At 41.0% G+C, this 26,242-nt stretch overlaps 1 protein-coding gene across 1 annotated transcript; it reads left to right on the forward strand.

Annotated features, from left to right (window-relative positions):
• Window positions 1-879: 879 nt before the first annotated feature.
• Window positions 880-25,278, forward strand: casc3 (casc3 exon junction complex subunit; the record flags this gene model as incomplete). The annotated part of the gene is made up of 16 exons (XM_080043978.1): window positions 880-1,086; window positions 2,894-2,921; window positions 3,734-3,789; window positions 5,434-5,640; window positions 5,695-5,817; window positions 7,418-7,566; window positions 9,180-9,356; window positions 11,320-11,473; window positions 12,022-12,347; window positions 13,039-13,276; window positions 13,619-13,769; window positions 16,161-16,340; window positions 20,444-20,542; window positions 21,539-21,708; window positions 22,044-22,256; window positions 22,618-25,278. 15 exons carry the CDS (start codon window positions 880-882, stop codon window positions 22,185-22,187), a joined length of 2,409 nt encoding a protein of 802 aa, XP_079900104.1. The 3' UTR covers window positions 22,188-22,256; window positions 22,618-25,278.
• Between the last annotated feature and the right edge of the window lie 964 nt (window positions 25,279-26,242).

A 26,242-nucleotide genomic window follows, 5' to 3' on the forward strand; every position in this document is an offset into this window, starting at 1 on the left:
CGGGACCCAGCTGAGCAGTCTGAGTGGAACAGCCATAACAGAGAAACAGAAAGAAAAATTACACCACTGCATGTCCTAAAAAACACACGATTAACGGTGACAGTTATAACAGTTTATGATGATACATTATGAGGCCGTTTTCTTTCGCTGCTTAGGAGTAAAAATAAGTAAAACGGGCTGATGTTAAAATCCAGAAGTTTAGATTAGTTATCTGCCCACCCAGCCATACACACACACACACACACGCACGCACGCACGCACACACACACACACACACTGTTTACTGGATTCCATGCAGCTGAGTCACAGAGCTTAACAAAAAAGGGCTTTCCCTGAACCTCAGTCCTGTTAAAGATGGAGTCAGAGACTTGCTCTGCGTATCAATCCTCACACTATCTACTATTTAGTTTGGTTACCTTATCTAAAACTTGAGGTCTGCTGCAGCTCTCAGCTCTTTGAAATCACATCTGAAGACTTTTCTGTTTTTCCCTTTTAACCTGTAATTTTTATTTAATTAAAATGTTTCATTTCTATTCATATTTTTCACTTTTTTCTAACGTCTAATCTATACTTGATGTATTTTAATCTTGATGTATTTCATGCCCTTGTAAAGCACTTTGAATGAATGGCCTTGTGTCTGAATTGTGCTATAGAAATACATTTGCCTTTGCTTGCCTTACATTGAGTGCAATAAATCACTGTTAACAGTATTGCATAGTACTTTACTATAAAATATGCCTGAATTTTGGCCTACAGAACGGCAGAGGGCAGTATTACAGCAAACAGCCTACTGGAAGTTTTTAAAAAAAAGTAAAAGAAAACTCTGCTACCCACAATCCCTTGCGTGTCTTTCCGGTTTCCATTCCAGTCAGAACTAAGATGGCGGACCGGCGGCGAAGGAGGAGGCGCGCTTCCCAGGACAGCGAGGAAGACGACGACTCTTGTTCGGGTTCCGATAGCCCTAGGTCGGGTTCCCCTTCCACCAAGACCCGGGAGGGCCCACCGAGACAACCCCGAGAACCAACCCCGTCTGAGGTCACTGCCGCCCGGCCAGAGCCCAAGAAGGAGCAGGCGGAGAGCGAGTGTGTGAGTGGCTGCTAACGTTAGCTGCTAATAGCTGTTAAAATGAGTTGAAATGCTATAAAAATGTGTCGTAAATTAGGACATTTGAACAACATGTGAACAAATCCTTCTGTCAAAACCTTCAGAAAGAATATTAGTGTTCAAAGTGTTTACAGAACACATTTTCGGATACAGCCTTTTTTGTCATTTTTTAAATCAAAAAATGAACATGTAACATTTTAAGAAGGCAAAAGTCTCATAAATCAGACAATTGAACAACATGTGAACAAATCCTTCTGTAATAACCTTCAGAATAGTGCTGAGAATGATTATGGAAAGTTAAGTTGATGTAAGTGCTTTTAGAAGTTGAGATTTTTCGGTAAGCGTTGTGGCATCCTGGACACTTCCGAGGTGACCCATGAGCAAGGCACCCACCCTCTAAACTAGTCTGCGCGCCATCCTCCGCTAATGCATATGAATAGGTCCTGATTGCATGTCTGTCTGTATTTGGGGCTTTATGTGTGTGTTAAGACCTAATTGATACTTGAATTGTTCTTACTTCTAATGTCCGTTAAAGATGGTTGTATAGGATGAATATACAGACGCAAACAGACAAGGTTTAGTCAAATAAACACCTGAATGTACATGTTGGACCTTTTGATTTATACTAGTATGAAAGAAGACATGTTATGGAAGATAAACAGACAAAAATATCTAAACTGACCACTGCTTAAACATTATGTTATTGCCTACAGTGACTGTCTTATATAACTCGTATAGTTAAGCAGTGTTACTTGAGAGGGTGTGTGCTTTAAGGTCTGCAACACCCTCCCATAATTAAAATGAAAATATGCTCAAACATACAGGCAAGTTGATGGCATTACTCAATAAATTAAATGAAAGATAAATTCATTGCGAAAATAAGGTTAATGTCACTGTATGAAGTGAGAAATCTACAGAGAATCCTCGAAATTTGAGTCTGCAAAAGTATTGGATTTTGAAAAGGAACATGTGGAAGAACCTTGTTGGAACTGTCCCTGCGTTCCGAATCGCATACTTTCTATTATTTAGTTTGGTAGAAAAAAGATTTAGGATGTCCTGATTCTTGTGGCCAGATTTAGGATGGTTAGAAGTACCCGGATGTCCTACTTCATCCGCCCGAGATTTTTAGTGTTGAAATCAGCATGATATATGGGCGATTCTGACCCACAATCCAGTTGTGCACCGGAAGCGACGTCACATCGACTGAGCGTCCATATGAAAACAACCGGGGATGAGACGGATATAAAAGCAAGAGGCAAGATCAAGGGACAGTGTTATGATGAAATAAATAAGTATAAGTATTTCGCAAGTGTATACAGTATGCCTACTGCATCCTAACTAGGTTATGTTTATGGTCAGATGTAATATAGAATAATAGAAGAAAGAAAGAGGAGGAGATTTGGAACGCAGGGTGTGTGTCCTGGCAATTATTCTCTCTCTCTCTCTCTCTCTCTCTCTCTCTCTCTCTCTCTCTCTCTCTCTCTCTCTCTCTCTCTCTCTCTCTCTCTCTCTCTCTCTCTCTCTCTCTCTCTCTCTCTCTCTCTCTCTCTCTCTCTCTCTCTCTCTCTCTCTCTCTCTCTCTCTCTCTCTCTCTCTCTCTCTCTCTCTCTCTCTCTCTCTCTCTCTCTCTCTCTCTCTCTCTCTCTCTCTCTCTGTGTATTACAATGAAAATTATTTATATGTTAAAGGTGCTATGAGGAACTTTTAAATATTTCTCAAACAGTCTAATTTTTTCTCTGATGATTTTGTCGTGGCAATCCTGCTCATGATTTCTTTTCTGTCTTTGCAGGAGAGTGAAGATGGAGGCGTAGGAGAAGGTAAGATATTCATTAAGTCACAACACACATAAACAAACACCTGCACCATCACAACATGAAAAAATCTAACAGAAAAATAAATAAAACTTACCCAAACAATTAAAATAAGGCAAATGTATCTTTATATTTTCATCTGTTAGGACTGCCATGTATGTCTCCCAGAGCTCAACACAGTCCCTCCTCTTGCCCTTAACAATATGTGAATCTTTCCAGTCCAATGGTAAATGGACTCCACTTATATAGCGCTTTTCCCTGGTTTTTCACAGACTCAAAGCGCTTTACATTGTTTTGTACACATTCACCCATTCATACACACATTCATACACCGATAGCAGCAGCAGCTACCACGCAGGGTGCAAGCTAACTCTCGGGAGCAATTCGGGGTTCAATGTCTTTCCCAGGGACACTTCGACATGTGGCGGGTAGACGGGGGATCGAACCTCCGACCCTGCACTCCAGAGGCGACCTCCTTGCCCACTTCGCCACTGCCGCCCCAATAGAGTTCGACAGCTTTTTAATCCACATCAACAGTGTTGGAGGAGGATCCACATTTTCCCAACAAAGTGCAATGGCGCTCCTTGCTACAATTAAGACACTTATTACAAGTTTTCTTTAATTTAAGTGTGACTATAGCAAAGCGACGCCTGTGAAACATGGCGTACCTCTATATGATATATCATCATGGTAAATAAGGGAAATCTCAGTGTCTTTCCAGTGAAAATAAAGTTGATTGATTGATTGATTGATTGATTGATTGATTGATTGATTGATTGATTGATTGATTGATTGACATCTCTCTGTATTCCTTCCAGCTGTGCTCTCGGACTACGACAGCGCAGACCCAGAAGAAAACGGTTCCCACTCAGAGGTAGAAACACAGAAAACTGTTTTTGTTTTGTGATTTAAACTAACATTTGTTTCAGCCCTTTAGTCCTATTAATAATAATTTAGACAATTAATTACCAATCTCGACGGGAACTGAAACAATGGTTTACGCTGAAGTGTAATATTGGTCTCACCACCAAAATATATGAACAAGGGAACAGTTGTAGGAAATGAACAATTTTTTTTGTTATGCATAAACAGTAAACCGTTAGAAGATCCCCAAAATGAGTTCCTATGTGTGCAGGAGCATTACAAGCCCCCGCAAAAAGAATCTCAAGGGCGATTTTAGATATTTCAGGAGTATTTTTCCCCGAGCTCCTGCTGTCTTAAGCCTTTATTTTTTAGATTTTCTTTAAAGAACACACAACTGAAAAAGTGAACCCACAAAAAAATAACACACAAACAAAAGACAAAATAAACAACTAACATGGCGTACTGTACTTAACCGCTTTCTAAGGACTTCCAATTACATTGTTTAAACTAAAGGCAAATGTTAAGCAGAAAATAAAAAGTCAACGAGGTGTCATGTAGGTCCCTTCAGTACTGTTATATAGTCCAGGAAAGGCTGACATGTCTGTTTAAACTTCTCTGAGGTGTCATGTAGGTCCCTTCAGTTCTGTTATATAGTCCAGGAAAGGCTGACATATCTGTTTAAACTTCTCTGAGGTGTCATGTAGGTCCCTTCAGTTCTGTTATATAGTCCAGGAAAGGCTGACATGTCTGTTTAAACTTCTCTGAGGTGTCATGTAGGTCCCTTCAGTTCTGTTATATAGTCCAGGAAAGGCTGACATGTCTGTTTAAACTTCTCTGAGGTGTCATGTAGGTCCCTTCAGTTCTGTTATATAGTCCAGGAAAGGCTGACATGTCTGTTTAAACTTCTCTGAGGTGTCATGTAGGTCCCTTCAGTTCTGTTATATAGTCCAGGAAAGGCTGACATGTCTGTTTAAACTTCTCTGAGGTGTCATGTAGGTCCCTTCAGTACTGTTATATAGTCCAGGAAAGGCTGACATATCTGTATAAACTTCTCAGAGGTGTCATGTAGGTCCCTTCAGTACTGTTATATAGTCCAGGAAAGGCTGACATATCTGTTTAAACTTCTCTGAGGTGTCATGTAGGTCCCTTCAGTTCTGTTATATAGTCCAGGAAAGGCTGACATGTCTGTTTAAACTTCTCTGAGGTGTCATGTAGGTCCCTTCAGTTCTGTTATATAGTCCAGGAAAGGCTGACATGTCTGTTTAAACTTCTCTGAGGTGTCATGTAGGTCCCTTCAGTTCTGTTATATAGTCCAGGAAAGGCTGACATGTCTGTTTAAACTTCTCTGAGGTGTCATGTAGGTCCCTTCAGTTCTGTTATATAGTCCAGGAAAGGCTGACATATCTGTTTAAACTTCTCTGAGGTGTCATGTAGGTCCCTTCAGTGCTGTTATATAGTCCAGGAAAGGCTGACGTATCTGTTTAAACTTCTCTGCTTTCCCTGAAATTTCATAACGGATTTTTGAAAAACAGGGGGCTATCTCTGTTCCAAACCCAATCCCTTTTTTTTTTTTTTTGGGAATTGATTTTGTTGTCCTACTGTGTGTGTGTGAGAGAGAGAGAGTTTGGTTTTAAATCTTCTGTGTTTCTCTCAGGGAGTGGAGGAGGAAGAGGAGGCCGAGCATTTCAGTGACGAAGAATCTAAAACAGCAGCAGCAGCTTCCGGCGAAACCAAAGCATCAAAAGCCCCGAGCACCGAAACTACAGATGATACTGAAGCTAATGCTGTAGCTACCGACGCTAGTGAGGCTGTGGATGGACAGACTGAGGCATTGGTGGAGACGGAGGAGTTAGTGCAGGAGGCAGGGGAAACAGGGGATGACGGAGGGGAAGAGGAGGGAGAAGGAGAGGGGGGAGAAGGAGAGGGGGATGAAGACGAGGCAGCAGAAGGAGAAGAAGAAGAACAGCGGAGGAAAGACGAAAACAAAACGGACGAGAAGGAAAACATCGCCGGAGAGAGACAGAGCGGAGATGGACAGGTTAGACTCTTTTTTATTTCACAATATATTTATTGTGTTTTTTTACAACAGAACAATTATAATAAAATATACTTTAAACCTGCAGTGTGTAGAATTTTGGGTTTTATTTCCTAGCAGATTTTGTAGAAAGTAATTATAATATCCATAAGTACATTTAATTTAGTGCATAATAGCTGAACATTTTTTTTTAATTATTATTTTTTCCCTTAGAAAGGGTCTCATATATGTCCATATTTCTGCATATTTTGGACCAAGGCCTAGTGCCGCCATCTTGAAAGTGTCATAGTTGAAATGTCATCAGGTGCATTGTTTAAAATTTAGAATTGTTCTTGTCCTTTAAGGCCACTGTAGCTTCTGTTATTATTCCAAAGGGGTGGGGTTACCCAGGGAGCGTTGCATTCTAGAACTTTCTAGAACTTTCTTGATGATGTCATATTACACACTGCACCTTTAAACCTACAGTGTGTAGAATTTTGGGTTTTATTTCCTAGCAGATTTTGTAGAAAGTAATTATAATATCCATAAGTACATTTAATTTAGTGCATAATAGCTGAACATTTTTTTTTAATTATTATTTTTTCCCTTAGAAAGGGTCTCATATATGTCCATATTTCTGCATATTTTGGACCAAGACCTAGTGCCGCCATCTTGAAAGTGTCATAGTTGAAATGTCATCAGGTGCATTGTTTAAAATTTAGAATTGTTCTTGTCCTTGAAGGCCACTGTAGCTTCTGTTATTATTCTAAAGGGTTGGGGTTACCCAGGGAGCGTTGCATTCTAGAACTTTCTAGAACTTTCTTGATGATGTCATATTACACACTGCACCTTTAAACCTACAGTGTGTAGAATTTTGGGTTTTATTTCCTAGCAGATTTTGTAGAAAGTAATTATAATATCCATAAGTACATTTAATTTAGTGCATAATAGCTGAAAAAAATGTTTTGAATTATTTTTTTCCCCTTAGAAAGGGTCTCGTATATGTCCATATTTCTGCATATTTTGGACCAAGGCCTAGTGCCGCCATCTTGAAAGTGTCATAGTTGAAATGTCATCAGGTGCATTGTTTAAAATTTAGAATTGTTCTTGTCCTTGAAGGCCACTGTAGCTTCTGTTATTATTCGAAAAGGGTTGGGGTTACCCAGGGAGCGTTGCATTCTAGAACTTTGTAGAACTTTCTTGATGATGTCATATTACACACTGCACCTTTTAAAGGGTAAATTTATCATATATTTCATCTGGTTTTAGTCTTACATTTTGTTTTATTTTTAGTAGATTAGTATGAATTTTATTTTGACTTGTTTGTTTTTTGTGCTCTATAACGTTCTGAATTTAAAAAAAAATTGATTTAATCTTTAAACTATCGATAATTTTTTGATAAATCTAACCATTTTTTTTTGTTCCGATTTATTCACACACACTCTTACTAAAACACTCACTCACTCACTCACTCACTCACTCACTCACTCACTCACTCACTCACTCACTCACTCACTCACTCACTCACTCACTCACTCACTCACTCACTCACTCACTCACTCACTCACTCACTCACTCTCACTCTCACACACACACACACACACACACACACACACACACGCAGGAGTCCACAGACGACCCAGAGACGAAGGCAGCAGTGACGCCGGGTCAGAAGCTGGACGATGATGAGGACAGGAAGAACCCGGCGTACATCCCGAGGAAAGGACTGTTCTTTGAGCACGACGTCAGAGGACAAACACAGGAGGAGGAGAGGTACACACACACACACACAGGAGGAGGAGAGGTACAGAAAGACACACACTCACACACACACTCTAAAACACACACACACACACACACACACACACACACACACACACACACAGGAGGAGGAGGAGAGGTACAGAAAGACACACACACACACACACACACACAGGAGGAGGAGAGGTACAGAAAGACACACACTCACACACACACACACTCTAAAGGTGCGAACACACTAGGCATTTTACACGCGTACAGACGCGTATGAAACCCGCCCCTTTTCCATAGGGAACCATTGGTTTACGCGCGTACATGGCGCGTAAATGCGTCACTCGTGCTAAAGCAACATTTTCACTCGCACTAAAGCAACATTTTTACGCGCGTAGCTTTACGTGCGTATATATTACGCGCGTATAGCTACGCGAGGAGTTCAAAAAATTGAACTTTTGTTGCTCCTACGCGAGACGATTAGCCGCGTTGGCCAATCAGCGTTGAGCTTGACCCTACGTCACATACATTGGCAGGGTCGGAGAACAGTGTACTGTACACAGAGGCTGATGAGAGACACCGAGGAGTAAATGTATTGCGGCGGCCGGTGCTGTATGAAGCCGCTCGGGGTTAGAACACGTGGGGAAAGTAAACCAGGAGAATGGACTTCCTGGTTAATTCAGTGAATATGTGTAGCTGTGCTTTAGCCGATAAACAAAGTTAGCGCCGTATAGCATTAGTTAACTCACCCTGTTGTGTGCGGGCGGCTAGCGCCTCATATTATGAACCCAAACATGACGACTGTCCGCGGGACTTTCACGACAAGTACACGAAGCACCGGTGTTGATCTACGCCAGCCACGGTCCCCTGTCACAGCCAGGTAGGGTGATTTTGGCTACTTGCCTTTATGTTGTGCCGCCGTGCACCGATGCTGCTGTAACTGTGTTTGTTATGTAGCTGCCGTGAATATGCAATGCTGTTTTAATGCTAGGCTATTTGTGCTGTTCAGTTTGTCTTTTGGCACAGTTGTTGGCCGTATTGTTGTTGTTTTTGTGTGGACATGCACGCTGTTGTGTCGGGTCGGTTCTGATCAGCCATGGTTGATAAGGGAAATACAATATCGGGAGGGAGACTCGTCACATTACGCGCGTATAACCTTTTTTGACACAAAATGATCAAGCAACATTTTAGCCGCGTTACGCACGTAAATCTTACGCGTGTAAAATGCCTAGTGTGTTCGCACCTTAAAACACACACACACACACACACACACACACACACACAGTAGGAGGAGAGGTACAGAAAGACACACACACTCACACACACACACACACACACACACACACAGGAGGAGGAGAGGTACAGAAAGACACACACACACACACAGGAGGAGGAGAGGTACAGAAAGACACACACACACACACACACACAGTTAAACAAACACACAGGTTTATTTCATTAAAGCTATAGTGCGTAACTTCTCGGGATGCACAATATTATCGGTACGTATCGGCAGAAAAATTAATGTTAAGTTTTGTATTTTTATGTCTGCATGTATATTTCTGATATAAAGTCTTAACACTCCTTCTTCTTCTTCTTCTTCTTCTTCTCCTTCTCCTTCTTCTTCTCTGCAGACCTAAAGGTAGAAACAGGAAGCTGTGGAAGGACGAGGGCCGGTGGGAGCACGACCGGTTCAGAGAGGAGGAGCAGGCGCCAAAGAGCCGAGACGAGCTGGTCGCCATCTACGGATATGACATCAGGAACGGAGGAGGGCAGGGGGACAGGGGCTACCGGCAGCAACGCAGGCCAAGGTATTAACCAATTATAATAGGATATGACATCAGGAACGGAGGAGGGCAGGGGGACAGGGGCTACCGGCAGCAACGCAGGCCAAGGTATTAACCAATTATAATAGGATATGACATCAGGAACGGAGGAGGGCAGGGGGAGAGAGGCTACAGGCAGACACGCAGGCCAAGGTATTCTATCATAATGTACAGCAGTAATGTATGCACTAATTATGTAGAAATGGGGATTGAATTAGATTTTTTTTTTTTTTTTTTTTTTTGCAACAAAGGTAGCTTAACCTACAATTCACCTTTTTAGCAAATTAATATTTTTTTTTTAAATATTTTTTATATAGCAGTTATTAATATAGACAGCAACGCAGGTATATAGAAATGGGGATTTCATTAATTTAGTAGCAACAACTATCGGCAATGTAGGCCAAGGTACTAACCAATTATAATAGGAATCGAATATGACATACGCAACGGAGGAGGGCAGGGGGAGAGGGGGTACAGGCAGCAACGCAGGCCAAGGTAGGGAGGAAGAATGTTGAATTATTTTTTTATATATAGGGGAAGGTGGGGTGATTTGTGCATTTTGGAAGTTGCAAAACCCCTTGTTTCTAGAAAACCGTGGAAGAAATTGGAAATGTGACCACATATTTAAGAAGAGCCATCCATTTGACTCATCCTGTAAAGAAGGGAGACACAAGGAATAAGATATAAGCACATTTAAGCTCAAAAAACTGTGTTTTGCCTTTCAAAGTAAAATTTCCATGATCAAGGTTTTTTGATTATTGTGTCTGAACAATTATAGACACGTTTGAAAACATTTGACACATGTTTTAGTGCTTTGGTATGCTACACTTTGAGTCTATATAGTTAGCACAATGTCAACCCTAAATTGCTGCATCATGCCTATTATCCAAAATTCTGGGGATGGGGTGATTTGTGCGCAAGGGCCTGGGTGAGTTATAAGTAAGTAAGTAAGTAAAATGTATTTATAAAAGCACATTTATGACAGTTTGCACTGTCCAAAGTGCTGTACATAGTGCATTCAGTAGGTAAACAATGAAGGTAAAATAACAATAACCAAAATAAAAGACGTAAAGCCCATACATCCACATAAACACAGATAGTAGTGCAGAGGTAAGTAAGTAGTGCAGAGGTTAATGGGGAGGAAACACCAGGGTGTACATATGGGTTTTGAGCCTTGATTTAAAGGCAGAAATGTAGGGGGAATCACATTTGTCAGGTGGCAGTTGGTTCCACAAGCACGGAGCAACTAGTGCAAAGCACATTTCTGAGAGTTGTGCCAGTGGCATGGCTGTATACGCTGGTCACCAAAAGAAAGTGATTGTCTACAGTAGCTCAGAAGAGAGTGACATCTCAATTCCACTTAACGACACCACTGATGAGAGTTCAGATGGCCAGAAAGATGATGATGGTGACTTTGTCATTGTGACACAATGACGCACAAATCAATATGTACATATTTGAGTTGGAGACATAACTGTCAAGGCCTCACTTTAAAATCACTTTGAGTAAAAAGTTGCACAAATCACCCCACCTTCCCCTATATATTTTTTTTTTTTTTTTTTTTTGCAACAAAACTATTCACAAAAGTAGCTTAACCTTCAATGCTTTTTTAGCAAATTATTATTATTATTTTGATATAGCCGTTATTAAATAGACAGCAACGCAGGCCAATGTATTTTATCATAATGTACAGCAGTAATGTATGCACCAATTATGTAGAAATGGGGATTTAATTAGATTAGATGTATTTATTTATTTTTTGCAACAAAACTAATTGCAAAAGTAGCTCAACCTACAATAATTTTCTATAGATATAGCCGTTATTAATATAATAATATAATCGGCTATTTTATTGAATATTTTGGAGAATAGACATTAGGAACAGAGGGGGAAATATCATGTAAAGTCGGTAATAGTGTTAACGGTTTGCTGTGTTCGTCCCTCACAGACAGAGCACGTCCCCCGTCAGAGATAAGCGATGGAGAGACGGAGGAGGAGAGAGAGAGAGACCGGTGCGATCGTGGCAGAACAGAGAGAGAGAGAGAGCTGCTCCCCCTTTACCTGCGCCCGTCTCCCCACACTCACATTCTGAGCTGGACAAGGTAGCACATGCATTTAGAACACCGCGCTCATTATGTTTTTAAGTATATTTTTGGGATTTGTTAACTTAGTTTTGTTTATCTATTAACAAAAAATTTAATTAAATTAAGTTTTCTTTTCTTTTTTCTTTTCTTTTTTTACATACATAGACAAGTAAACTTAGACAGTCAGAAAGCTTCCTGAAAAGTTACTGTTTCACTGTTGTTGTTTACAGCAGCAGGGCCCACAGTTTGGTTTATAAACATATTCTAGTCTTAACGTTTGGTTCCAAGTTCCTCAAAAATAATTTAGTTTTGATTTATGATATGTTTTGGATAATTTTACTCTATGCACAAAAAACTAAATTTCCTTATTTATATATTTTATTTTATTTATTTATTTAAATTTTTCAGTTTTCACACAAATACAACAATAAACGATAGATGAGTTTTTTTTAATCAATTTAAAAAAAAAGATTAAAGTTATTTTAAATGATCTTACAATTGTTTTTATTTATTTTCCACACAAAAACAAACGACTAACTAACCTTTGTGTATTTGTGTCTTTTCAGCGCGGCACCAACCCCCCTCCCCGACCGGCTCCTAACCGTAACAGTAACAACAGCCGCCCCTCCAACCCCAACTACAACCAAACATACACCCACTCCCAATACAGGACCAACAGTAACAACGAGTCCAACGCTGCACCCCCCATGCACCACAGGGAAAGGCCTAAGGCTCAGTCAGACCCCATGGGAGAGAGGGGGGGTCCCAGGCGGAGTGGCGGGGGGCAGGGTGTGGTTATTGAGGATATTTCCATCAGCCACGGAGGCAACAGGGATCAGGAACACAATGTTGGATCGATGAATGTTTCGTCACATAATGCATCGCCAAGAAGGTAATCTGTCTGTCTGTCTGTCTGGCTGGCTGTCTCTCTGTCTGTCTCTTTATCTGTCTGTCTCTCTGTCTGTCTCTTTATCTGTCTGTCTGGCTGTCTCTCTGTCTGTCTCTTTATCTGTCTGTCTGTCTCTTTATCTGTCTGTCTGTCTGTCTGCCTGTCTGTCTGTCTGGCTGTCTGTCTCTTTATCTGTCTGTCTGTCTGTCTGCCTGTCTGTCTGTCTGGCTGTCTGTCTCTTTATCTGTCTGTCTGTCTGTCTGCCTGCCTGCCTGTCTGTCTGTCTGTCTGTCTGTCTCTTTATCTGTCTGTCTGGCTGTCTGTCTCTTTATCTGTCTGTCTGGCTGTCTGTCTTTTCTATGTCGACGGAAGAGTATTTTTAAGCACATTGTAATGCATATTTATAATTTAATTCTAATCTGTCTATTTGTCCATCTATCCATCCATCTATCTGTCTATCTATCTGTCTATCTATCTATCTATCATCCATCCATTCATCCATCTATCCATCCATCCATTCATCTATCTATACATCCATCCATCCATCTATCCATCCATCCATTCATCTATCCATCCATCCATCTATCTATCTATCTATCCCTCCATCCATCTATCCATCCATCTATCTATCTATCCATCCATCTATCTATCTATCCATTTATCCATCCATCCATCCATCCATCTATCCATCCAGGTATCAGCAAGAGCAACGGGAGAGAAACACAGACAGATCTGAGCCGGCCCCCGTGGCCGTATCGTCCCATCGTGAGGCTTCTCCTCCGACCGAGCGACCAACAGAACGGAAGTCCTACTCCGCAGCTCGACGTACCCGCTCTCGGCCCTCCGATCTGGGCAGCAAGCAGCCGTCTGTGGACGAGACTGTGGCTGTAGCATCCGTGGCTAACGTTAGCGCCAGCCAAACATCGTCACAGGTAAACACTCACTCATTCACACACATTCATAGACACACACGCTCACTCACTCACTCACTCACTCTTTCACACAGACACACAAACACACATACCCCCACCCCACACACACACACACACACACACAGCTTTAAATGCATGTGATTTTTAGGCAAGTCTACATTACTGGCAGAAGTGAAATGCATATATTTGAATTTATTTATTTTAAGTCGAATTTTGAATCGATTTTAGAATCTCAGAAAATAGGAATTGCCATTTTAACATGATGTTTTTCACCACACACACACACACACTCGCAAGCATGTGATTTTAACATGTCTCCTGCCCCCCCCCCCTCCTCCACAGGGCAGCGTGGGGGGAAAGGTTTGGGCGACAGGAGACGGTCCGGGGAACAACTCGTCTCTAAACGATCTGGACCAAGACGTGGCTCGACTCAGTCTGGCCGGACAGAACTGGAGCCAGAGCCCAACATCCTACATCCGCTCTGAGATGAGAGGTGTGTGTGTGTGTGTGTGTGTGTGTGTGTGTGTGTGTGTGTGTGTGTGTGTGTGTGTGTGTGTGTGTGTGTGTGTGTGTGTGTGTGTGTGTGTGTGTGTGTGTGTGTGTGTGTGTGTGTGTGTGTGTGTGTGTGTGTGTGTGTGTGTGTGTGTGTGTGTGTGTGTGTGTGTGTGTGTGTGTGTGTGTGTGTGTGTGAGAGAGTGTGTGTCTGAAGCCTCCCTGTGAAACCCAAGCATTGATTTTGTTGATGTAGGATTTTTTTCTCCTTTTTAAAATTGTTTTAGCAAGCCTCTGATCAGGAAAATATATTTAAAAAAAAAAAATTATAATTCCTGAGGATTTTGTGAAAACGTTGCAAAATTGCAACAACGGGTCTTAGTGGTTACAAATTTAGCCCATAAGAACCCGCACCCAGTTCTACTTATAGGAAAAATATGAGGGATGGAACACAGACTAAGTAGACCACATAGAACACATTTCTGATGTTTTCTCATTCATTTTAATTTTTTTTGGAAATTTTAATTTTTTTTTATCCAAAATATTATCAAAAAAAATTTTTTTTAACCCTAATATTACAATGAGTTGTCATTAATTTTTGTTTAGATTTGTTCAAATGTACTTTGAATTTAGCAAAAGAACATATATTAATTCAAAATAAATGAAACACTAAAATTAATTGATTAGCTTATTACCATTTTTGTTATTGTGACAAATACGTCACTCCAATTTTTTTTGACTATTTTGAGGCTCACGGCCCGATGTGACATATACGTAATTTTGGGACATTCAAAGTGTGTGTGACCTGGATGTCACCGTGGGTCCTTATGGGTTAGGGTTAGGGTTAGGGTTGGGTTGGGTTAGGGTTGGGGTTAGGGTTGGGGTTAGGGTTAGGGTTAGAGGGGTTAGGGTTAGGGTTAGGGTGGGGTTAGGGTTTGGGTTAAAAGGTTCCTTTGTTGGAATGTGGGTTAGGGTTAGAGGGGTAGGGGTAGGGGTAGGGTTGGGTTTAGGGTTAGGGTTAGGGGTAGGGTTAGGGTTAGGGTTAGGGTTGGGGTTAGGGTTAGGGTTAGGCTTTTTATCTTTTGCAGATCTCACACATGTATATACTGTAAATTATTATACTATAAAGCAACACTGGGATTCAATGGGAGTAATTTTTCAAAACAAAAGTTTTGTATTTGTGTTATAGTTTTAGGCTAAAGTTTAAGGTTATATAGTTTTATATAAAACTAAATGACTTTAAACCTTAAACTTTAGTGAACTTTAGCTTAAAACACAAATAATACACAATTTACTCATGATAAGTGATTGGGCCTTTTGTTTGGAAAAATTACTCCCATTGAAGCCCAGTGTTGCGTTTTTGCAACATTAAAAGAAATCACTGAAAATCATGTAAATTTAACTTTTTTAGTTTGGTTATTGAAGTAATATGTTACAGAACTACTTTACAATACAGGAAAAAAATATTAAAGGTCAAGTACTTACTTGGAAAATTGTTAAAATTGATCCAACAGAGAGAGCTGGGAGCTCAGTGGGAGTCATCCATGTTGTTTGAATTTGAAATGTTGCTGTTCTTACAATATTAATATTTTCCCGCTGAAATTGGTGATTTGATACATTGTATAGTCTGGAGTGCTGGAATATGTAGTATTTGTGTACATTTAGTCCTGGAAAATGACTACAAAACAGCTTTCAATAGATGTTGCAAATTTACAACAGTGGGTCTCAGGAAACTGATTAAAAGCCGCACTATGTAACTTTGTGTGTGTCAGAGAAGTGAAACATTTTCTTAGGTTTATTCTCATAACTGAATAAACAAACAACTGCAGGCTCTGCGAATGTAAACAAAGGCCCCTCCTCGGAAACTACACAGTGACCCTTTAATGATGACTAGGAAAGGAGATCGTAGGATTTTATGGCAAACAATTTATGAAAAGATTCAGGAAATAACAAGTTAAATTTGCTAAAGCTGTCGAAACATGCAATTCAAATAAACACAGTTGTATGTATCTTAAATGTAGCATTTTTCCTTATTGTCCCGATGAAATATGACACACAAACCAATGTTTATGTTGTGCCCCTGTTAAGCACTTTGAATGGCCTAATTAACCACTTTTGTCTATAACGTATTCCTGAAAAGTTACTGTTTCACTGTTGTTGTTTACAGCAGCAGGGCCCACAGTTTGGTTTACAGCAGCAGGGCCCACAGTTTGGTTTACAGCAGCAGGGCCCACAGTTTGGTTTACAAACATATTCTAGTCTTACGTTTGGTTCCAGGTTCCTCTAAATAATTTGAGTGGCCTAAATAAACACTTTTGTCTATATAACCTTTTCCCTATGAAATGAATTACTCTCAAACTAATGTCTAAACTATATTTCTGCCCCCCCCCAGGCCTGCCCGCCCCTATGCACCTTCCCTCCGCCCCCCAACCCTTCTCTGGGATGGATGAGATGGGCGTGGGGTCAAACCGGGCCAAACGTTACTCCTCCCAGAGACAGAGGCCGGTCCCTGAGCCGGCTCCACCCATACACATGGGAGTGATGGAGGGCCACGGACACTACTACGAACCCAGTAAGAGCAAGAACATTACAGAGACACACACACACACACACACACACACACACACACACACACACACACACACACACACACACACCTACTACTACTACGAACCCAGTAAGAGCAAGAACATTACTTACAGACAGACACACACACACACACACACACACACACACACACACTACGAACCCAGAAAGGACAACAACATTACAGACTAGGGGTGTGCACGTGTACACGTGTACACGTGTAACCGGTTAGTAAATCCTAACCGTTTAGAAAAAATCAGTAAACGAAAACCTTTTTTTTTTTTTTTTTTTTCCTAAGTTTTAAAAATAATACATACTATTTATTTAGAGATTAATAAAGCTACAAATGTTCCACTTTGACAACGTGAATGCGCTAAGAAATGCACGTGATAAATGTTGGACAACTGACCACCGGACATTACGTCATGTAACGTCGTGTAAATTTCACTTTTGACTTGCGATGGCAGCTAATACACAGCGAAGTGCGGTGTGGAGGTTTTTTGAAAAAAACGAGAAAGGAGACCAAGTGAAATGTACACTGTGTAGTGTACATTTGGTTTTTAAAAACAGCACGGGGTCGATGAACAATCACCTGCGCTGGAGACATCCGTCAAGGTGGTCGGAAACGGGGACCGCCGGTGATGGGGCTTACGTCGGTGCTAGCAGTTCTGGGGCGCGACAGACGACCATGCGGCAATTTGCAGCCAAGAAGTGTGAGAAAGGACGAAGCGAGTCAATCACAAACTTAATTGGTGAAATGGTGGCCCTTGACATGCAACCGATGTCGGTGGTGGAGGATGAAGGATTTAAAAAGCTCATCAGTTTTCTGGAGCCAGATTACACAATGCCCAGCAGGAAAACAGTTACTTCTAGGGTTTTAAAGCTTTACCTAGATTGCTCGGCCAAAATTAAACACCTGCTTGACCAAACCATGTATGTCGCACTAACAACGGACTGCTGGACATCCCTGACCACGACATCTTATATGACAGTAACCTGTCACTATATAGACGAAGAGTGGCAAATGCAGGCCCATGTATTAGCCACACAAAATATGGAGGAGAGGCACACAGCAGAAAATCTGCAAATAGAGTTGGAAACGGTGGTGGCGGAGTGGAACGTCAGTGGACGGGTGAGCGCGTGCGTGCACGATAACGCTGCAAATATTGTAAAGGCCAACCAAGCCTGTGACTGGGAGTCGGTCTGTTGCTTTGCTCACACGCTCCAACTGGCTATCAATGACGGGTTCAAGGCTGTCCAGATCCTGGAGCGCATGATCGGGGCGTGCAGCAAACTGGTTGCGCATTTCCACCACAGCACAACTGCTACACAAGCACTCGCTGTGAAACAAAAACAAATGTCCGTCAAAGAACATGCACTTATACAGTGCTGCAAGACACGATGGAATTCCATATATGGAATGTTTGAGCGGCTGACAGAGCAACGGTGGGCTGTCTGCGCTGTGCTGTCAGACCGCTCTGTCACCAAGCCCGCGGATGCGCGCAACCTCGAATTAAAAGATGAGTACTGGAGACTCATGGAGGAGATGGATCCTGTCCTGAAGGCATTGGCGATGGCCACAACAGCGGCCTGCGGAGAGGAGGCGGTCTCCCTTTCAGTGGTGTACCCGATGGTGTGCGGCCTGATGAATGAACATTTGCAGCCATCAGGTGGAAGTGACAGAGTTGCGACTTTTGTGAACACTGTCAGAGAATCACTGGTCAAAAGATTCCTCCCATGGGACACTATTACTGCATCAAAGCCTGCTGTTGTGGCTGCAGCCCTCGACCCCCGACATAAGAAGCTCAGGTTCATGTCACCTGACATGCAAGCTGCGGCAAAGACACACATGGAGGCGATTTTTGAAGTTGAAAAGGACAAGGAAAGGGCAAGTCGAGGAGAACAGTTGGATGAGGAGAGCGGGGACGATGTGACAGCTCCAAAACGACAAAAGAAAAGCAGTGCCATGGCCTTCCTATTAGGTGCGCCATATGAGGAAGAGGAGAATCCCGAGTTGGATAGGTATCTCTCTCTCCCTGCATGTCACCTGGACACAGATCCCCTTGCATGGTGGAAAACCAATCAGCAGCAGTATCCTGTCATGGCCAGGCTTGCCAAAAGATTTCTCAGCATTCCAGCTACTTCCGTGCCGTCAGAGAGAGTTTTCTCCGCTGCAGGCCTACTGGTGTCAAAGCAACGCTCTCGGCTTCTTCCCGACAACGTCAACATGTTGATTTTCCTCAACAAGAATCTGCCCAGGTAATTAATATAACTATTATTCAAGCTATTCCCATTATGAGAATTATTATCATTGTTTATTGCCATTTATACAAGCTTATAGACTTTTATTATTTTCTTTCCAGACCATGCAACGAAAAAGAAAAGAGGACACGCTGAGAGAATCAGCATCATTCAACTACTGGCAGACACTTTTTAGTGTGTTTCTGTGTGTGTGTGTTTGTTTAGTTTAACACAACAATTCAGTCTAATGCAGCCCTGTAGTTAATTATTGTCATGTTAAAAATGTTTAAATTTCGGGAATAATATTTTTCCAAGGCTGCAGTTTGTGGCGCCGCTGTTATTGTTGTCTTCTGCGTGTGTTTAAAATACCGCAGGCATGGCTTATGAGTCGGCTTATTTGTATCCTCTGTTAAGGTGAACCTAGTTATTATTATTGATTATTATAATTTTGTTTAAAACTGTGGACTTGCTTTTTTTCAAGGCTGCCGTTTTTGTTGTTGCTGTTGTAGCCTAGTTTATGACACGAACAAATGTTTCCGTTAGACATGTTGATATTATCATTGCATAATAAACTGGTATTGAAAAATCCTTTGTTTAAAAAAAAAAGTTTTCTGTGTTACTTATTTAGGCTAGCCTACTTTATAAAGCATAATCGTATCTGTCAGGCATTTGAGTGGCGGCAATGATGCGGAGGAAGCGCGACTGCGGTCCACTTTAAAAAAGTAATTAATTAATTAATAATAAAAAAACGGTTAACCGTGTACACGAAAAAAAAGGGGTCGTGTAACCGTTTACAATTTTTTGTAACCGTTCACACCCCTATTACAGACAGAGAGACACACGGACAGACAGACAGACAGACACACACACACACACACACACACACACACACACACACACACACTACTACGAACCCAGTAAGGACAAGAACATTACAGACAGACACACACACACACACACACACACACACACACACACTACTACGAACCCAGTAAGAGCAACAACATGACAGACAGACAGAGACACACACACACACACGGACGTGGACTCACTCACTCACTCACTCACTCACTCACTCACTCACTCACTCACTCACTCACTCACTCACTCACTCACACACTACTACGAACCCAGTAAGGACAAGAACATTACAGGCATTAACACACATAACAGATGGACGCACACACGGACATGGACACACACACACACACACACACACACACACACACACACACACACGGACTCACTCACACACTACTACGAACCCAGTAAGAGCAAGAACTTTACAGACAGACAGACAGAATTTGAATCATTTACAGAACATATTTTGGATACATTTTATTTTATGAATCAAGAAATACTATGTAGAGCTTTTTAAAAATGCATTCTAGGATATTATATATTGTCACCACTAGAGGGCAGTGACAGCCTAGATGGTTCAGGATGTTTGGGATTAAAGACTTTTGAGTTTTGTTAAAGGTTCATTAAAAGGGTTTTAGTTTAAGCTCATAACTAGTGAATAAGTCAGTTTATGTCCATATTGACAGTGACTAACCTGTGTGTGTGTGTGTGTCTCTCTCTCTCTCTCTGTCTGTGTGTGTGTGTGTGTGTGTGTGTGTGTGTGTGTGTGTGTGTGTGTGTTTCTCTGTGTGTGTGTGTGTGTGTGTGTGTGTGTGTGTGTCTATGTGTTTCTCTCTCTCTGTCTGTGTGTGTGCGTGTTTCTCTGTGTGTGTGTCTATGTGTTTCTGTCTGTCTGTCTGTGTGTGTGTCTATGTGTTTCTGTGTCTGTCTGTCTGTCTGTCTGTCTGTCTTGTCTGTCTGTCCGTCTGTCTGTCTGTCTCTCTTTAGTGTCGTATCCAGGACCAATCTACGGCCATGGAGAAGGTCCGGCCCCCATCCCCCCACAGGGCATGATGGTCCAGCCTGAGATGCACATCCCTCACCCCGGTATGCATCATTTTCATAAAAATTGTTTCGGCATGAACATAAAATAAAATCTAATGTTTTGAAGACTTTTATGATTGTTTGAAAGTCCCTCATGTGCCTAGTTCGACTGTTCACAAACCAGGCGTGATGTCTGCAGAGCACAGGGGAATTTGAAGATTTAGGGGGCAATGCAGAGTTAGAGTTAAAAGTGTAGTCAGTGATTCTGGAGAACGCTTGTTGTCAAAATCAGTGAATATCTCCTCACTATCCGCTACATGTCTGTACTGTGAGTGAGCTAGAAAAAAAAATCCAGTGTTAATACAGTTGCCAGCTACGGTGAGCCCCTTTGTGTACCAGTTTACAAAGCCTGGGTACACAGTACAGACAGGTAGTGGATCGCGTAAATATTCACCAAAATAAAATTGACAAGTGTACTCCAGAATCACTGACTCTACCTTGTTTAAAGGTGAAGTAAGTGATTTATTTATGTTAATACAAGTGTTAAATCGCTCTTTATTCATACAGTGATCACTTACATAATGTGTGCGTTTCATAAAGCCGATCTCTCAGTCAGCTGCTCTGCATGTAATCGGCAAATAAACTTATTGGAGGATCCCGAGATTGTATCCAATCACAAGAGAGAACGCTACAAACCGACACTCGTCTCACTCATACATACTATAGTATATACACTCATGGTCTCACTGCCGGTGCACGCCAGAGCGACACATGGGTGAATGTTTATGCGCCTACAATGGCGGAGCAGGTAAAAATCCTTCCCAATGTCTGTTTTGATGGTTTTTATCATGTTTTATCACACTTATTGATCTGAGATGATGCTAGATAACTTGCTGCTTGAACACCGCAGTGCATTAATGTGGTGACGTAGGGACGAGCGAGGGGACTGCTAACTGCAGTAACTGACAGGAAGTTAGAGAAAAGAACCATTCCGCTTACAGCACCTTTTAAATTATTTTATTTTGAATGTCCTTATCTCTCTCTCCCCTTCCTGTCCAGGTCTCCATCCCCACCAATCAGGCGGCCCGATCGCTAACCCCGCCCTCTACGGCGGCCCGCCTGTCAGTCTGTCACCGGGGCAACCGCCACAGCAGCTGCTGCCGCCGCCGTTCTACCCTCCGCCCGGGGTCATGACCTTCCCCTACCCGACCATGTACCCCACGCCACAGGTACACGCTCCGGTAAGACTGCACACACACACAGACAGACAGAGATATGATTTGAATGTGTGTTTTAGGCCCAGGTGAAGTCTTAAATTGAACATATGGATACTTGGGGGGGGGGGGGGTGGGTCTTTAAATGAATGTTATTTGAGTGTCTCTGTTTTAGGCCATCACTCCCCTCTCTGCCATAAAAGCAAAAACAAACAAAAAAAATTAGGCTATTAGGTGAATGTTATTTTAGTGTGTGTGTGTTTTAGTCCCAGGTTAACGGTATTTAAAAAGTCTTAAATTGAACATGCAGATCCTTGAAATGAATGTTATTTAAATGTCTGTGTTTTCAGGCCCAGGCGCAGGTGACGTATGGCGGAGTGACGTATTATGACACGATGCAGCAGCAGGCTCAGCCCAAACCGTCTCCCCCCCGACGCACCTCTCAGCCCGTTAGTGTGAAGCCCCCGCCAGAGCTGCACTTCGCCTCGGAGTGACCCCCCCCCTCTCACTCCCCCCTCCCATCCACTAACAGGGACACAAACTGTCTCAACACACAACCACAGGTAAGTTCTAAGTTCAACATAAACCCTAAAAATATATATTATTATTATTATTTTTTTTCTGATGTACAACATTCTATTATACAAAAAAAGATACCACTATATTTAGCTATTTTCTTTAATTAATTTTCTTTCTTTTTTTTTAAGCATAAGAAAATACGTTACACATTTTGTGCGTAAGGAGAAAAAAGATTAAATTTATTCCAAAATATATTTTTTATTTAAAAAAAAATTTCTCATTCAGACACATTCTGGTGTATTTTTAAAATAATATAAATGAGTTCGTCAATAAATAAATAAAAAGGATCTATGTATAAAAAGAAGGAAAAATCATTTAAAATGTGTATTTCCTCTGTGTTCGTAGGAGCGGGATGGGAGGGTCAGTGAGGAGCTACAGAGGTGAAGACACACGGCTCAACACAAAAGGACTTTTTCGTATTATTCTTATTTTCTCCCCCCCCCCCCCCCCCCCCCCCCTCTCTTTGTTTAAACCCCGGGGTAACGTCCCGACCGTCGCGGGTTCAGATCCCACCAACGTGTCTTTAGAATCCAGTTGAGTTCAGAAACCCTTTAGAGACACTTTAACAAGCTTTTAAAACGGCAGAAAGAAGTCGTTGTCAAATTTTTTCTTTTCGTTTGTGACGGTTTTTTGTTGAAGACTGAATCCTATAAAAAAACAGACACTATGTAGAAAACGGTTTGTCTATTAATCCTCGTTAACACTGAGCGGTAGAGTTTGGTTTGGTATAGCACGCATGTATTTCCACTGTCGTAAGTTATGAAGGGGTACCAAAATAAGCGAAACAGTGCCGTACCTATTATTATTGTCACCCTTTCCCTTTTGTGGGGTGGAGCTACACACTGCAGTCCGATGATTGGTCGACAGAATCATAATTTCTGTGAGAGATAAACCTGTGTGTGTGTGTGTGTGTGTGTGTGTGTGTGTGTAAAATCTCGTGAAGAGTCTTGTGTTTAGAGGAAAATATATTTTGTTTATTGTGTGGTGTCCTTTCCCATTGAGTTGACCAGCGGGCTACATCCTGTCCCACTGCTATGATGTCACCACAGTTAAAGGTGCTCCGAGGAACTTTTAAAATATTTCTGAAACAGTCTCATTTTAACAGCAAAACGAGACCATCAGTGCAAAGAATGCTATTTTTATATAGTTTTTCTTAATGCCTTTGTCATGGGGTATACGCTCACCCAGGAACAACAGCTGGCGTGGTAAAAACACTTCCGCTTTTGTCCAAAGGGGGCGCTAGAATTAAAACAAACTGAAAGTTCCTCGGAGCACCTTTTTAAGTAGCTGCTATTATGGCATAAACCCCGCCTACTAAGTAAGGGTGCTATCTACAGTGGAAAGGAAAATCTAGGCTTACCGAACCGAACTATGGGCCAGTTTCACAGACATGGATTAAGCCTAGTCCTGGACTAAATGGAATTTTGAATGGAGATTGTCCATTGAAAGTACAATTTAGTCCAGAACTAGGCTTAATCCATGTCTGCGAAACCGGCCCTATATCACCCAGTGTAAACGGGGCATTTGTCAACTTCATACTGTAAATCAGCTGTTTGCGATAGGAAACACGTACACACACACACACACACACACACACACACACACACACTTACACAGACACGTTATAACGATAGGAAAGTGTGTCATGTTCCAGCGTCTGTGGTAGATTCTACAGAGTTTAAAAGAGGAAGAAGAAGAAGAATAGATATTTAGCTGCAGTATTTTGAAGGAGAATTGGGCGTCCATGTTTTTTTTTTTTTTTCACTTGGTGCTTCCTGAAAAAAAAACTGTTTTACCGTCATGTTACAAATTATTTCTCCTTTACACACACACACACACACACGGAAAAGTATTAGGGCTATAGAGAAGAAGAGAAGAATATGAGACTTTGTTTAAACTATAAGCTTCACTTGCTGCCTACATGGACCACAGGCTGCAACATGTTTTTTCTTTTTCTTTTAAGCTGAACATTTATTTTATTTTATTAAAAAATGTAAATCAACACTCTAGTTAATCTTGGTTAGACATTAGTCCTGATAGTCTGGAGATCATTTTCCACCAAACTACATTCAGAGAAAGAGGTCATTCTTGTGATTTAAATGTTTTTTTTCTCAGTTTAAAAAAAATATAGTATTTTTTTTTTTTGATTTATTTTTTTTTTTGATTGAAAGAAACATCTGTGTCACAGTTTGGACCGAACAGGCAGGCAGCAAAAAAATAAATAAAAATAAATCTAACTTATCAAAATAACTGGATATTAAACGTCCGAAAATCTCTACTTTTCTTATTTTATGTTTGTTGATTTGACACGAAAAGGAATCTACATTTTTGGACGTAAACAAAGTGACTGTTTTTGTTAACGGGCAAAAGATGTGTCATGTTAAAATATATATATATATATATATATATATATATATATTCCCTTTTTTTTTTGAGAAGATATTTTGAGGGTGCTTACATGGCACACGCTCTACCCACCAGAGCGCCACATTCAAACGGACTTCAACAAGTAAAAATCTGTTCAAGAAGAAGTTCATAATTCACTCTGCAATAGCCGCTTTTTTTTGTTTCCTTATTTGTTTCGTTGAGTTGGAAAGTACGGGAGCCTTTTCGGGTCACGAGAGAGAGAGAGAATAAGTTTTTCATAATGCATTTATATTAAAAAAAAAAAAGTCGACATTTCCAGACTGTGGTTAAGTTGGAAAGACATTGACAGATGTGAACTCACAAGATCTATACAGTCTTGTTTTCAGTGAGCGGTTCGGTTAGGTACGGTACGGTACGCGTTAATTTGTATTTCCACGTGTCTAAAAGTTGAAAATGGTCCAAAAATAAGCGAACACCTCCATACCTATTTTTCCTCACACTCTTGTAGTGTTTCGTGTCATCCCAAAAGGGGGTGGAGCTACACACTGCAGTCCGTTGATTGGCCGAAAGAATCATACATTTAATGTGAGAGATAAACCGTTGTGTGTGTGTGTGTAATCTCGTAAAGAGTCTTGTGTTTAAGAGAAAAAAAATTGTGGCACAATTGTTTATATATATATATTAGGTTTATTTGTGGGCTACACTGTGTCCTACCGCTAAGATGTTGTCACCATAGTTAAGTAGCTCCTATAAGGCATAACCCTCGCCTACTAAGTAATGGTGCTTCCGACAGTGTTAAAAAGCAAGCTAGGGTTACTAGGGATACCGGTCTTACTCAAACTGTAACCAAAACTTACTCTGCTACTCTGTGAAAACTAGACGTATAACTCAAAACATTATCAAAACCCAAACAATGCATTTTTTTTCTCACCATGTCGAATTTATTTTTGAAATTTTGCCTTTTTTTTTTCTTTCTTTTTTTCCTAAAGAGTGCAAAGTTTTTCCTCTTCCTGTGGCCCTAAAAGGTGTCACAAACTGTACTGAGCGTGGGACGGGACTGTTGCTGTACATAGAAAAGATCTAAATGTTTTTGTATATAGAACCTTAAGAACAGATGAAATAGAGCAAGTTAAAAAAAAAAAAACATATTCTAATAATTAATAAAAAACTACTATACTAGTTTGGCTTCTGGTTGGAAAAAGCTAAGTCAGGGACCTCGAATGTTATCGGTGGAAAATTTAAAATTATTTAGAAAAATAACTTACGAAAGGAGCTGTATAGCTTTAGCTTTGCTCTCGAATTTAATTTCCTTTTTATTTTTATTTTAAATTTCACTGTTTATACTTTCAATACTGTTTATTTTTTCTGTATTTTTATTTCTGTTTAGTTTAAAAAGCAGGTGTTTTAAAAAAGGACGATTTCTTTTGTTTTCACATGTTCAAAAGCACGGAGGAAAACCACTTTTATTAGTAGTAACTTAACTTTTCTTTTTTCTTTCCTGCAGCAGAATTCATTCAAAAATCCGTTTTCAGAAGTTTTTTGACGTTAACGAGAAAAAGTTTGTTTATTCCGTTTATTCCTGTTTCTCTCTCAGTTGTCTATT

Source organism: Ammodytes marinus (genome assembly GCF_949987685.1).
Source record: "Ammodytes marinus genome assembly, chromosome: 16".
In the NCBI taxonomy this organism is placed as follows: Eukaryota; Metazoa; Chordata; class Actinopteri; order Uranoscopiformes; family Ammodytidae; genus Ammodytes; species Ammodytes marinus.